This window comes from Mobula hypostoma, chromosome 27 (genome assembly GCF_963921235.1).
Source record: "Mobula hypostoma chromosome 27, sMobHyp1.1, whole genome shotgun sequence".
NCBI lineage: Eukaryota > Metazoa > Chordata > Chondrichthyes > Myliobatiformes > Myliobatidae > Mobula > Mobula hypostoma.
Window position 1 is genome coordinate 29,998,825 of NC_086123.1, and position 15,656 is coordinate 30,014,480.

The window sequence follows — 15,656 nt, forward strand, 5'->3', positions numbered from 1 at the left end:
AATTTTGAACTTCAGCTTAGAATGTATCGTCACTTTTTCTCAAAGAATCAGAATTACAAATTTATTGATAGATAGTCTAGGAAAAAAGATAGCATGAACTAACCTTATGGGCAGCAGTTGATGTGGGTTGTTGTTTAGGTGTTGGGTTCTGTTCAGATGCCATTTTTGCTGAATGTGTATTTCTGTGAAAGCTAATAGAAAGGGGTAAACTGGTTACATATTGGATAGCTATAAAATCAAATCATGATGCTTTATGTTTTGAAGTCAGAGTAACATTGATATTCAATTCTCACTTGCCTATCACCTATCCCTGGGTCCCTTCCTCCTTCCCTTTCTCCAATGGTCCACTCTCCTCTCCTGTCAGATTCCTTCCTTTATCTTTACCTTTACCTTTCCCACCCACCTGGCTTCACCTATCATCTTCTAACTATCCTCCTTTCCTTCCCCCCCCCCCCACCTTTTTATTCTGGTGTCTTCTCATTCCATTCCAGTCTTGAAGAAGGGTCTCGGCCCAAAACATCGACCGTTTACTCATTTCCATAGATGCTGCCTGACCTGCTGAGTTCCTCCAGTATTTTGTGTGTGTCACTGTTCAATCTTTTGTTTGCAAGATGTGGATTCAAAACTGTTGAATTACACATTCTCAGCTTCAATCTCTGCCATTCCTTTATTTCTGACTTAATTTATATCAAAATATATCATGCAAATTAATACACTGTGAAATTAAAATGAACCAATTGCCAAAAACATCACAATCTGCCTCCCAGCATGTACACTTTTTTTTTAATCACAGAAGTCGCACCATAACTGTGAGAAGAACAAGAACTTAAGTTGATAAATTTCACTGACTCTCCCATAAAAAATTATTTTTGAGTCGATTTAAAAAGATCCGTTTTATAATATTTAGAGAAGATATAATATCCTAATTCTTTTTATTTTTTTATTTTTAAAATTTTTTTTGAAAGCAAAAAGAACCCCTACTAACTAAAACAAAAAAACCCGGAGCTATACGCCATACAAGCTTCCATAAAAAAAAGATATCAATCAGCCAACCAAATCCATGTAACCAAGCATCAGAAAAGGACCATCTTAGTTAACTCAAATCAAATGATAATAACGGGCAAAAGAATCCCACTTTTTCTCAAAGTCAAATCTAGGATCAAAAGTTCGACTTCTAATTTTTTCCAAACTAAGACATGACATCACTTGAGAGAACCATTGTATCAAAGTGGGAGCAGAGGCATCTTTCCATTTTAATAAAATAGCCCTTCTAACCAATAATGTGACAAATGCAATTACGTGTTGGTCTGATATAGAAACACCGTGAATATATTGAGGAATTATACCAAACAAAACTGTCAGTTTATTAGGTTGTAAATTGATTTTTAAAGCTTTAGAAATTGTAGAAAAAATAGATTTCCAAAACTGTTTCAATACAGAACACGACCGAAACATATGTGTCAATGTAGCTATCTCAGTTTTACATCCATCATACTGACTATTTACATTAGGAAATATTTTAGACAATCTATCCTTTGTCAAATAATAATGATGTACAATTTTCAATTGAATTAGAGAATGACTGGCACAAATCGAAGAAGAGTTGACCAACTTCAAAATGCGCAACCAATCCTCTATTATCAAGGTCATGATAAGCTCTCTTTCCCAATCTTACTTAATCTTAAGTAAAGGATAGTTATCCTGTTGTAATAGTAAATTATAAATTTTCCCAATGAAACCTTTCACTAAAGGGTTCATTTTTAAAATAATGTCTAACAGGTCAGAGTCTTGTATATATGGACAATTACTTAAATATTCTTGTAAGAAATGTCTGACCTGAAGATATTGCAAAAAATATGAATATGAGAGAGAATATTTAGTTGCTAATTTCTCAAAAGACATCAATTGGCCTTCTTGAAACAAATCCATAAAGGAAAAAATTCCTTTATTCCTCCAAGGAGAAAAGGTAGGATCACTAAGTGAAGGTTTAAATAAATAGTTTCGATAAATTAAACTAAAAAGGTTAAATATTTTAAGATTAAAAAACTTACGAAACTGGTACCAAATTCGTAATAACATACATCAAAGTTGCTGGTGAACGCAGCAGGCCAGGCAGCATCTATAGGAAGAAGCGCAGTCGACGTTTCAGGCCGAGACCCTTCGTCAGGACTAACTGAAGGAAGAGTTCCTTCCTTCTTTCCTTCCTTCAGTTAGTCCTGACGAAGGGTCTCGGCCTGAAACGTCGACTGCGCTTCTTCCTATAGATGCTGCCTGGCCTGCTGCGTTCACCAGCAACTTTGATGTATGTTGCTTGAATTTCCAGCATCTGCAGAATTCCTGTTGTTTGCGACCAAATTCGTAATGACTGCTTAATCATAGGATTTATATTTAGAATAGAAATTTTGGCTAATTGTACAGGTAGAGGAGCTCCAAATAACGAAGTTAAACAAAATTGTTTTACAATTTTCAATTCCAGATCAACCCATGGTGATCGTTCATTTTTATCGGTCCAATATAACCAAGAACACGCATAACATATATTAACCGCCCAATAATACATTCTCAAATTAGTCAAAGTAAGACCTCCATCCTTTTTTAATTTTTGTAAATGACATTTTCCAATTCTTGGTTTTTTAATTATTCCAAACAAAAGATGCAATTATAGAGTCAACCTGATCAAAAATTTCTTAGTTGGAAAAATAGGAATATTTTGAAATACATATAAAAATTTTGGTAAAATCATCATTTTAACTGCATGAATTCGACCAGCTAACGAAAGTGTAAGTGGATTCCATCTAGAAAAAAATCGCTTCATAAAATCCGCTAAAGGAACTAAATTAGCTCTATAAAGGTCTCCATAATTTTTAGTGATAATAATACCTAAATATTTAAAAGAATCCGTAACTTTGAAAGGAATGTCATCATATATAGAAGCAGAATCATTAAAAGGAAATAATTCACTTTTATGCAGGTTTAATTTATATCCTGAAAACAATCCAAATTCATTTAATAATTTCAATAAACTAGGAATAGACTCTTCAGGATTCGAAACATAAACCAAAAGATCATCCGCATAAAGGGAAATGTTATGAATAGTCCCATTTATAGAAATTCCTTGAATATCTTTAGCTTCACGAAGTGCAATAGCCAAAGGTTCCAACATCAAATTAAATAACAAAGGGCTTAACGAACATCCTTGTCTCGTACCCCACGAAAGTCCGAAAAAGGGGGATCTATAGTTATTAGTAATAACAGTGCCAATAAGGCTTTTATATATCAATCTAATCCATTTATTAAAATTAGTACCAAAGCTAAATTTCTCTAAAACGTTAAATAGATATTTCCATTCAATTCTATCAAATGCTTTTTCAGCATCTAGAGAAACAACACATTGGGGAGTCTTAGAGAGGGATGAGTATATAATATTTAACAGTCTCCGAGTGTTAGAAAAAGAATAACGGCCTTTTATAAAACCTGTTTGATCCTGAGAAATAATTTTAGCTAGTATATTCTCCATCCAATTAGCCATTATTTTTGAAAGTATTTTAGCATCCACATTTAATAATGAAATAGGTCTATATGAATTCTGTAAAAAATCAATTCCAATGGGTTAACATCCATGAGCTATAAATATGTTGTTTATTTCTTCATGATGCTCCTCTTAACATATGTTGGACAACTGCTACTTTTTTCCATCTTTCTCTGTTTTTTCTTGACTACTGATGAGTATCTATGTAAACACAAAGTGCTTTTAGAATTCAGATTGTAATTCAGTATCTGCGACCAGCTCTTCTATGAAAAGTTCTGTTTGTTACTTGAACTGTCCATTAAATTCTTGTAGTTTTATTCATTCAAAATGTAGAAATCTCTTTTTTTAGTTTAGTGTCTTGGACGACCATTGAGTTCAGTTGTAGAACACTGAAGCTGCTTTGAACTTTGCAGATAGAAAATAAATTTCTGGATGCGAAGTATGCATTAAGATCTTACTTTGTTCCTATCAGTTACAGAGCCATAGCATCATAGAACACTACAGCACAGAACAGACCCTTCGCCCATCTAGTCTGTGCCAAACTATGAATCTGCTTAGTCCTATCGACCTACACCCAAACCATAGCCCTCCGTACCTCTCCCATTCATGTGCCTATCCAAGTTTCTCTTAAATTTTGAAATTGATGCTGAATCCACCACTTGCACTAGCAGCTCGTTCCACACTCTCACCACCCTCGAGTGAAGAAGTTCTCACTCATGTTCCCCTTAAAAGTTTCACCTTTCACCATTAACCCATGGTATCTAATTGTAGTCCCACTGAACTTCATGGAAAAAGCCTGCTTGTATTTATCCTATCTATACCCCTCATAATTTTGTATACCTCTACCAAATCTCTCCTCAATCTAATACGTTCTAGGGAATAAAGTCCTAATCTAGAAACATAGAAAACCTACAGTACAATACAGGCCCTTCGGCCCACAAAGTTGTGCCGAACATGTCCCTACATTAGAAATTACTAGGGTTACCCATAGCCATCTATTTTTCTAAGCTCCATGTACCTATCCAAAAGTCTCTTAAAAGACCCTATCATATCCGCCTCCACCACTGTTACCAGCAGCCCATTCCATGCACTCACCACTCTCTGCATAAAAAACTTACCCCTGACATCTCCTCTGTACCTGCTCCCAAACACCTTAAAGCTGTGCCCTCTTGTGGCAGCCATTTCAGCCCTGGGAAAAAGCCTCTGACTGTCCACACAAACAATGCCTCTCATCATCTTATACACTTCTGTTCAAACTTTCCCTATAACTCAGCTCCATAAGCCCTGGCAACATACTTGTAAATTTTCTCTGCACTCTTCCAATCTTATTTACATCTTTTCTGTAAGTAGGTGACCAAAAGTAGTAGTGAGGTCGGAGATGGTATTAAACAGGAAATTAGAAATGTGTGCAATAAAGGAACAGCAGTTATAATGGGTGACTTCAATCTACATGTAGATTGGGTGAACCAAATTGGTAAAGGTGCTGAGGAAGAGGATTTCTTGGAATGTATGCGGGATGGTTTTTTGAACCAACATGTCGAGGAACCAACTAGAGAGCAGGCTATTCTGGACTGGGTTTTGAGCAATGAGGAAGGGTTAATTAGCGGTCTTGTCGTGAGAGGCCCCTTGGGTAAGAGTGACCATAATATGGTGGAATTCTTCATTAAGATGGAGAGTGACATGGTTAATTCAGAAACAAAGGTTCTGAACTTAAAGAGGGGTAACTTTGAAGGTATGAGACGTGAATTAGCTAAGATAGACTGGCAAATGACACTTAAAGGATTGACGGTGGATATGCAATGGCAAGCATTTAAAGGTTGCATGGATGAACTACAACAATTGTTCATCCCAGTTTGGCAAAAGAATAAATCAAGGAAGGTAGTGCACCCGTGGCTGACAAGAGAAATTAGGGATAGTATCAATTCCAAAGAAGAAGCATACAAATTAGCCAGAGAAAGTGGCTCACCTGAGGACTGGGAGAAATTCAGAGTTCAGCAGAGGAGGACAAAGGGCTTAATTAGGAAGGGGAAAAAAGATTATGAGAGAAAACTGGCAGGGAACATAAAAATGGACTGTAAAAGCTTTTATAGATACGTAAAAAGGAAAAGACTGGTAAAGACAAATGTAGGTCCCCTGCAGACAGAAACAGGTGAATTGATTATGGGGAGCAAGGACATGGCAGACCAATTGAATAATTACTTTGGTTCTGTCTTCACTAAGGAGGACATAAATAATCTTCCAGAAATAGTAGGGGACAGAGGGTCCAGTGGGATGGAGGAACTGAGCGAAATACATGTTAGTAGGGAAGTGGTGTTAGGTAAATTGAAGGGATTGAAGGCAGATAAATCCCCAGGGCCAGATGGTCTGCATCCTAGAGTGCTTAAGGAAGTAGCCCAAGAAATAGTGGATGCATTAGTGATAATTTTTCAAAACTCGTTAGATTCTGGACTAGTTCCTGAGGATTGGAGGGTGGCTAATGTAACTCCACTTTTTAAAAAAGGAGGGAGAGAGAAACCGGGGAATTATAGACCGGTTAGCCTAACGTCGGTGGTGGGGAAACTACTGGAGTCAGTTATCAAGGATGTGATAACAGCACATTTGGAAAGCGGTGAAATCATCGGACAAAGTCAGCATGGATTTGTGAAAGGAAAATCATGTCTGACGAATCTCATAGAATTTTTTGAGGATGTAACTAGTAGAGTGGATAGGGGAGAACCAGTGGATGTGGTATATTTGGATTTTCAAAAGGCTTTTGACAAGGTCCCACACAGGAGATTAGTGTGCAAACTTAAAGCACACGGTATTGGGGGTAAGGTATTGGTGTGGGTGGAGAATTGGTTAGCAGACAGGAAGCAAAGAGTGGGAATAAACGGGACCTTTTCACAATGGCAGGCGGTGACTAGTGGGGTACCGCAAGGCTCAGTGCTGGGACCCCAGTTGTTTACAATATATATTAATGACTTGGATGAGGGAATTAAATGCAGCATCTCCAAGTTTGCAGATGACACGAAGCTGGGTGGCAGTGTTAGCAGTGAGGAGGATGCTAAGAGGATGCAGGGTGACTTGGATGGGTTGGGTGAGTGGGCAAACTCATGGCAGATGCAATTTAATGTGGATAAATGTGAAGTTATCCACTTTGGTGGCAAAAATAGGAAAACAGATTATTATCTGAATGGTGGCCGAATAGGAAAAGGGGAGGTGCAACGAGACCTGGGTGTCATTATACACCAGTCATTGAAAGTGGGCATGCAGGTACAGCAGGCGGTGAAAAAGGCGAATGGTATGCTGGCATTTATAGCGAGAGGATTCGAGTACAGGAGCAGGGAGTTACTACTGCAGTTGTACAAGGCCTTGGTGAGACCACACCTGGAGTATTGTGTGCAGTTTTGGTCCCCTAATCTGAGGAAAGACATCCTTGCCATAGAGGGAGTACAAAGAAGGTTCACCAGATTGATTCCTGGGATGGCAGGACTTTCATATGAAGAAAGACTGGATGAACTGGGCTTGTACTCGTTGGAATTTAGAAGATTGAGGGGGGATCTGATTGAAACGTATAAGATCCTAAAGAGATTGGACAGGCTAGATGCAGGAAGATTGTTCCTGATGTTGGGGAAGTCCAGAACGAGGGGCCACAGTTTGAGGATAGAGGAGAAGCCTTTTAGGACCGAGATTAGGAAAAACTTCTTCACACAGAGAGTGGTGAATCTGTGGAATTCTCTGCCACAGGAAACAGTTGAGGCCAGTTCATTGGCTATATTTAACAGGGAGTTAGATATGGCCCTTGTGGCTACGGGGGTCAGGGGGTATGGAGGGAAGGCTGGGGCGGGGTTCTGAGTTGGAGGATCAGCCATGATCATAATAAATGGCGGTGCAGGCTCGAAGGGCCGAATGGCCTACTCCTGCACCTATTTTCTATGTTTCTATGTTTCTAAAACTGGACACAGTATTTCAAATTAGACCTTACTACTGTCTTATACAATTTCAACATAACATCCCAACTCCTGTACTCAGTACATTAATTTATGAAGTACAATGTGCCAAAAGCTTTCTAGCTGTGACACCACTTTTAAGGAATTATGGATCTGTATACACAGATCCCTCTGTTCTACCACACTCCTCAGTGCCCTACCATTCACTGCATATTTTAAGGGCGTCAATTGCATATGTTTGTATTGAAAAAGCAGTGATTTTTGTCACTGATAGTTGGTGAGAAATAAGCAGTAAGACAATTTGGGAACTGTTTTACTCACTGTAGTTTCAAGCATTCAGATTTGGAGAGCCCTGAAATAGCCAGGAATGAAAGTGAAATGATTTCACTATGTCAATAAGTTAAGAACTACAAAAGTATCGACAGTCATCTTGAATGTTACTATGAGAATGAATATTTGGATGATGCAATTCTCAAAAATATTGTATGGAGATAGTCCATTGTTTACACTAGGTGTCTGTGCTGATTTTACTACAGTCAATTACATTTACAGTAATTTATTTACAGTCGATTGAAAGAAAACAGCAGCATACGGTGGCTGAATTCCTTAATTGATAACACAGTTTTAAGTACCGTAGTATTATTGGTCATATTCTAATCTGTATTTCAGTCAAATACATAATTTGTAACTCAGTTAAATGGTAGTGTTTCTTTTTTATAGGTTTCTGACTATTCCTATGAAATCCTGGCTAACTGAGGCAGCCACTTAATTGGGCCAAAATGTGCTGGTCCCGATGTGTCCCAATTAACCTGATCCACAGTATTCACTAAAACCTAGACAAATCCAAACTAATTACCAGCCAGTAGGGTGGCACGTTAATGTAGTGGTTAGCACAACGCTTTACAGTACCAGCAATTTCCACCGCTGCCTGTACGCAGTTTGTACGTTCTCCCTGTGATTGCAAGGATTTCCACCGGGTCTCTGGTTCTCCCCCACAGTCCAAAGATGTACTGGTCGGTAGAGTAATTGGTCATCGTAAATCGTCCTATAGGGTTAAGTTGGGGGATTGGTGCGTGGTGCAGCTCAAAGAGCCGGAAGGGCCAACTCCACGCTGTATTGTAATAAAAATAAAATAAAATGGGTCTCGTCTGGATCGTCAGTAAAGTTGTGGAAAATAACAATAGTATTACCAAGCAGTCCTTATTCAGTAATAACTTACTTGGTACCAGATCTCATCTCAGCTTTGGTCAAAGCACAGAAGAAAGTGGTCAAGTCCATAGATGAGTTGAAACTCATTGCCTTGACATCAAGGCACTATTTAGTTGAGTGTGGCATCAGTGAGCCCTGATAAAACTGACGAGAGTTTGCAAAATGATCACTTTTACATCACAAGTTTCCTGGCAACTGTTATTTACAACACAAGTTCAAAAGTTCAAAGTAAATTTATTTTCAAAGTACATATATGTCACTATGTACAACCCTGAGATTCATTTTCTTGCAGGCATACTAATAAATCCAATAACCATAATAAAATCAATGAAAGACTGCACCAACAAGGAGGACAAGTGTGCAAAAAAAAACAAACTATGCAACTACAAAAATTAAAACAAAGAAATAATAAGATGAAGAATCCTTGAAAGTGAGTCCATAGGTTGTAGGAACAGTTTGGTGATGGAGCAAGAGAAGTTGAGTGAAGTTATCCCCTCCAGTTCAGGACCTGATGGTTAAGGGATAAGAACTGTTCCTGAACATAGTGGCATGAATCCTGAGGCTCCTGATGGCAGCAGTGAGAAGAGAGCATGACATAGGTAGTGGGGGTCCCTGATGATGGATGTTGCTTTCCTGTGACAATGCTCCATGTATATGTGCTCAATGGTGGGGAGGGCTTTACCAGTGATGGAGTGGGCCATATCCACTACTTTTTGAAGGATTTTCCATTCAAAAACATTAGTGTTTCCATACCAAGCTGTGGTGCAGCCAGTCAATATCCTTCCACTACATATCTATAGAAGTTTGTCAAAGTTATAGATGTCATGCTGAATCTTCCTAAGGAAGTAAAGGCATTTCCTGTGCTTTCTTTGTAATTGCACTTATGTGCTAGGCCCAGGCCTGGTCCTATAAAATGATAACACTGAGGAATTTAAAGTTGCTAACCTTCTCCACCTCTGATCCCCAATGAGGGCTGGCTTAAGGACCTCCCATTTTCTCCTCCTGTAGTCAATAATCAGCTCCTTGCTCTTGCTAACATTGAGTGAGAGGTTGTTGTTGTGGCACCACTCAGACAGATTTTCAATCTCCCTCCTATATGCTGATTCATGACCACCCTTGATTTGGCCAACGACAATGGTGTTGTCAGCAAACGTGAATGTGGCATCAGAGTTGTGCTTAACCACACAGTCATAAATGTGAAGCGAGGAGAGAAGGGTCTAAGCACACATCTGTGGTGATGGATATCGTGTAGGAGATGTGGTCTGAACTGTGAGGAAATTGGGGATCCAATTGCACAAGGAGGTATTGAGACTAAGACCTTGGAGCTTAGTGATTAGTTTTGAGGGGATTATGGTATTGAATGTCGAGCTGTAGTTAATAAGGGGCATCCTAGTGTATGCTGTCCAGATATTCCAGGGTTAAGTGAAGTGCCAATAGCATCAGCCTAACCACTTGCTTTTGTCATTCAGTGGTTTCCTTTCCATGATTCCATCTCATTAACCTATCTGAGATGAGGAGATAGTGGTGGTGAGTATCAACTGGAAGATAAACTGGATCAGGCACACACATACATACTATGGCTAGAAAGCAAATCCATGGTTGGTTATCTTTCATTTTCCTACGCTCGAGTCATGACTCGGTCACTTACCTTATTCTTCACTTATCTGCAAATGTGCAGCTCCAACTGTAGTTAAGAAACTTGACACCATTCAAGACTAATCATCACACTTGATTAGGTAATCTATTCACTATTGCAAGCGTTCATTGCCTCCAAGGCTGGCATATGGTAGCTGCAGTATATACAATATTCAAATTCCATTGCAATTACTCTCCTAGCCCACTCATTATGCACCTCCCAAATCTACCACCCAAATCTAAATGGATAAATCCTCTGAGTGCCCAGGAAGACCAACACCTTCAGATTACGCTCCAGTCATCCGATATCTTGACTTTGCATCCTTTGTCGTCACAGGGTCTAAGTACAGCAACTGCCTACCCAAAGTTCTGCCACTCTGTAAGGAGTTTGTACATTATTCCCGTGACTGCATGGGTTCTTTCTAGGTCTCTAGTTTCCTCTCACTTTCCAACATTGTATGGGATGGTAAGGGTTAGTAAATTGTGGGTATGCTACGTTGGCATCGGAAGTATGGCAACAATTGCTGGCTGCCCCCAGCACACCCTTGGACTGTGTTGGTCCTTAATGTAATGGCGCATTTCACTATATGCTTTATATTTTATATTTTATTGTCGCCAAACAATTAGTACTAGAACATACAATCATCACAGCGATACTTGAATCTGCGCTTCACACTCCCTGGATTACAAATATTAAATATTAAAAATAGTTTAAATTAGTAAATATTAAAAATTTAAATTATAAATCATAAATAGAAAATAGAAAAATGGAAGTAAGGTAGTGCAAAAAACCAAGAGGCAGGTCCGGATATTTGGAGGGTACGGCCCAGATCCGGGTCAGGATCCGTTCAGCAGTCTTATCATGGTTGGAAAGAAGCTGTTCCCAAATCCAGCCGTACGAGTTTTCAAGCTCCTGAACCTTCTCCCGGAGGGAAGAGGGACAAAAAGTCTGTTGGCTGGGTGGGTCGTGTCCTTGATTATCCTGGCAGCACTTCTCCGACAGCGTGCGGTGTAAAGTGAGTCCACAGACGGAAGATTGGTTTGTGTGATGTGCTGCGCTGTGTTCACGATCTTCTGCAGCTTCTTTTGGTCTTGGACAGGACAACTTCCATACCAGGTTGTGATGCACCCTAGAAGAATGCTTTCTATGGTGCATCTATAAAAAATTAGTGAGGGTTTTAGGGGACAGGCCAAATTTCTTTAGTTTTCTCAGGAAATAAAGGCACTGGTAGGCCTTCTTGGCAGTGAACTCTGCTTGGTTGGACCAAGTCAGGTCATTTGTGATATTGACCCCGAGGAACTTAAAGCTTTTGACCTGTTCCACTTGCGCACCACCGATGTAAATTGGGTCGTGCAGTCCGCTACTCCTTCTGAAGTCAACAACCAATTCCTTCATCTTGCTGACGTTGAGGGATAGGTTATTGTCTTCGCACCATGCCACCAGGTTCTTAATTTCCTCGCTGTACTCAAATTCATCATTACCCGAGATACGGTCTACAATTGTTGTGTCATCAGCAAACTTATATACTATTATCAAAGTATAATGAATTGCAGTCATACTCAGTAAATGAAAGAATCATAATAGAATCAACGAAAGACTGCGCCCAACGGGGCAGACTAACAGCCAGTGTGCAAAAGACTAACAGCCAACTGTGCAAATACAAAAGAGAAGATAATAAATAAATAAACAATAAATGTTGATAACACCTGACAAATAAAGCAAATCCTTAAAAAAATATTTAAGACACTGATCACCACCTTCTCCAGATATTTAGGCTTGGCAATAAATTGATTGCAATGCCCAGGTCCTGAAAACGTATAAATAAATTAGAAAAACAAACAAAGCCTTTTGTATTCACAAACACAAGAAAATCTTCAGATGCTGGAAATCCAAAGCAACACACACAAAATGCTGGAGGAACTCAGCAGGCCAGGCAGCATGTGTGGAAAAGAATAAACGGCCGATGTTTTAGGCCGAGACCCTTCATCAGGACTGGAAAGGAAGAGAAGTCAGAAGGAGAATTTCTCCAGCATTTCGTGTGTGTTGCTTTTGCATTCATGACTGGCTGCTTGATTTGAACCAGTTAATAACATACTCAAAACATTTTACACAATTCCAAAACTGCTTTAACATAACCTTCAACAGAAAACAATGCAAGTCAACATACATCAAACAGCATTTACCCTAATTCTAGTTATTTTATAAAAGGTTATACAGTAGTTATCAGGGGATCTATGCGCTCTTACCAGTACCCAGGCGTGTTAGTGTAGAATAGCAGTCTGCCTCCAAATTTATACTGAAACCAAATAGCACCGTGCCAAAAAATATTTGTTAAATAGTCAGAGTGGACTTGTGAAGAGATGGATTTGGATTAGTGCTGCATAAAGAAAAACTTTTAATGGTGTGCCAGGAGCATTGTGTTGCAGAATGTGAGTGTAGAATTATTTCATTAGCTTTCAAATTCACTGGGTGCCCACATTGTTTCGGTTCAGAAGAGAGAGATTTGAAGAGTGCTTGCATTAGCTCTATTTGTGCCAGCAACTGTGAGCATGTCCCTACAGACAAAGCACACATCAGCCCTACTCCAGTGATTTTTGAGCCAAACTCCATTCCACATCACAACCAGAACTCCAATGTAGTTCTGGAAAAAGACTACAATCAAATTAGGAGATAGAACTATGCTAACTGTATTGGCACAGTAATAGTATGGTATAATAATTTTCTGAATTAATTTTCCCAGGTTACTGACAAAATTATTCAACGTTAGCAGTTATTCAAAGATGGAAGTAAATGTATTATCAAAGTAACACTCACAACACGCTGGAGGAACCCAGCAGGTTGGGCAGCATCCGTGGAAATGATCAGCCAGTGCTTCGGGCCGGAACCTTTCGTCAGGACTGAAGAAGGAAGGGGCAGAGGCCCTATAAAGAAAGTGGGGGGAGGGTGGGAAGGAGAAGGCTAGAAGGTTCCAGGTGAAAAACCAGTAAGGTGAAAGACAAAGGGGTGGGGGAGGGGGATAGGCAGGAGGTGAAGAAGGGAAATGGGAAAGCCCAATGGATAGTAGAAGGAGGCGGAACCAAAAGGGAGGTAGTAAGCAGCTGGGGGAGGGGCAGAGTGAAACTGGGATAGGGAAAGGGAGGGGGAGGGAATTACCAGAAGTTGGAGAATTTAATGTTCATACCAAGGGGCTGGAGACTACCTAGCTGGTAGATGAGGTGTTGCTCTTCCAACCTGAGTTTAGCCTCATCATGGCAGTAGAGGAGGCCATGTATGGACATATCTGAATGGGAATGTGAAGCGGAGTTGAAGTGGGTGGCAACCGGGAGATCCTGTCTGTTGTGGCGGACAGAGCGGAGGTGCTCGACGAAGCGGTCCCCCAATCTGCGTCGGGTTTCACCGATGTAGAGGAGGCCGCACCGGGAGCACCGGATGCAATAGGTGACCCCAACAGACTCACAAGTGAAGAGTTGCCTCACCTGGAAGGACTGTTTGGGGCCCTGAATGGTGACAAGAGAGGAGGTGTAGGGACAGGTGTAGCACTTATGCTTACAAAGTATGCATCTGTTACCATATATTCTTTTCCTTTTGCCTATTACGCCACTAGCAATGAAGGTCCTCCATCTCTGGTGATGTTCAGGGCTTTCTTCATCGTGTCAGTAGATTCCTCTCAGTTCCTCTACTGTCAGTCATGCAAGTCCCAGGTGGAGACCCAGGAACACCTTTGCATTCAGATGCAGAAGGATTCTTCATTGCTGTTTCCGTAACAGTTCTGTTTGACCAGTCAGGGTTGTTCGCCCTCAGATGAGCCCCTGAACCTGGAGGTCTGGTGGACCACTCTTAGTCTGAACCCTACCCTTTGATCTGTTTGGTGTGGGTAACCCTACCAAGAGCTAAAGCATAAGGCCCTGTCTCCAGCCAGCATAGCTCTCAGGGTCATTAAGGCATGCAAGCCTCCAAACCACGACAAGGTGTGTTCCACCTAGAAGGTTACCATATAATACCGTGAAATTAATTTTCTTGCAGGTACTTAAAGACAAAAAAGAAACATGATAGAATTTACAAAATCTATGTATAAATAGACAAAGACTGTCAAACAACCAAATGTGCCAAAGAAGGCAAACGGAGCAACTTAAAGAAACTACTGAAAAGATGAGTTGCAAAGAGTCCTTGAAAGTGAGTCTGTAGGTCGTAGAATCAATTCATAGTAGTGGTGATCGAAGTTCTCCATGCCGGTCCAGGAGCCTGTTAGACCAGAGTTTAAAGTAAATTTGTTACCAGTGTATGTATGCATTATAAAATCCTGAGATTCATGTCCGTACAGGCAGTCGCAAAACAAAGAAACCCAAAATAACCCATTAAAAAAAAATCAAAAACTCCCAATGCACAGAGAAGAAAAAAACAAATTGTACAAACAATTATGCATTCAGAACTGCAGTTTAATGAAAGACAAGAAGCCAGGCATCACCTCAGCTGGAGCAGGCCATAACCTCAGTTTATCACTGAGCTGAGTAAACATCATGAGACCATAGATGCAAAACCAAGCATCACTGTGGCCATTATTGCAAGGTCATAATCATAATTATTCCAGAACCTGGATCATTGGATCATGATGCAGTGCTAATGTTAGATACACATTTTTCAGAAGTATTACATAATAGTTGTGGTAATTCTCCTATTTTCAGTTTCTCTCTGTTGTGACTGATTTTTTAGAAAACAAGAAATAATATCATGAGTTGCCCATTATCATAGCTGATCCTGTGTTTCATATCCAAGTCCCCACACAATTCCTAAATCCTGTCGACAATCAATCTTGGCCTTGGTGACCAAACTGAATGACATGGATCTTCACTTCCGCTGTTCTTAGTCTACCCCACCTGGAGGTAACAGCCTCCTACCACCCACGCTACCTGTTCTTCTCAGAATTATGTGCATGATATTGAGAACAGTTTTTACATGAAACTTCAGAAAGGATAGGCTTATTTTAGTTTATATCTCCTCTTGGCCCAGCCCAAAGCATACTCTGTTAAATCTCTGATGTACTGCTGCCAACATAAATATAGCTTCCTTAAGGAAAGAAAACTAAAACTATACCAGAGCCTACAATCTCAGCAGGACTTCCTCCTTCTCCTTTGCCATCTTTCTTTCAAAATGCTGTACTGTAATCTAACATCCTGTATCTCAAGGGCCATCAGATCAAAGTCCCTCTACACCAGGGGTTCCCAACCCTTTTTATACCATGGACCAATACCATTAAGTAAGGAGTCTGTGGACCACCAGGTTGGGAACCCCCCTTTCTACAGAATATTTATTACTAGTTAAGGCATCCGTTAGTCTTGCGAGACCATGGATCTGT

General features: G+C 40.0%; 1 protein-coding gene across 4 annotated transcripts in view; it reads right to left on the minus strand.

Annotated features, from left to right (window-relative positions):
* The window catches only part of crybb2 (crystallin, beta B2), an 87,514-nt gene that overhangs the window by 7,275 nt on the left and 64,583 nt on the right, over positions 1 to 15,656 (minus strand). For all 4 annotated transcript variants that reach the window (XM_063034580.1, XM_063034579.1, XM_063034577.1 and 1 more), the window contains one exon: positions 104 to 191. In XM_063034580.1, coding sequence (XP_062890650.1) covers positions 104 to 163 — 60 coding nt within the window. In that variant the 5' untranslated portion in view covers positions 164 to 191. The remainder of the gene's footprint in view (positions 1 to 103; positions 192 to 15,656) is intronic.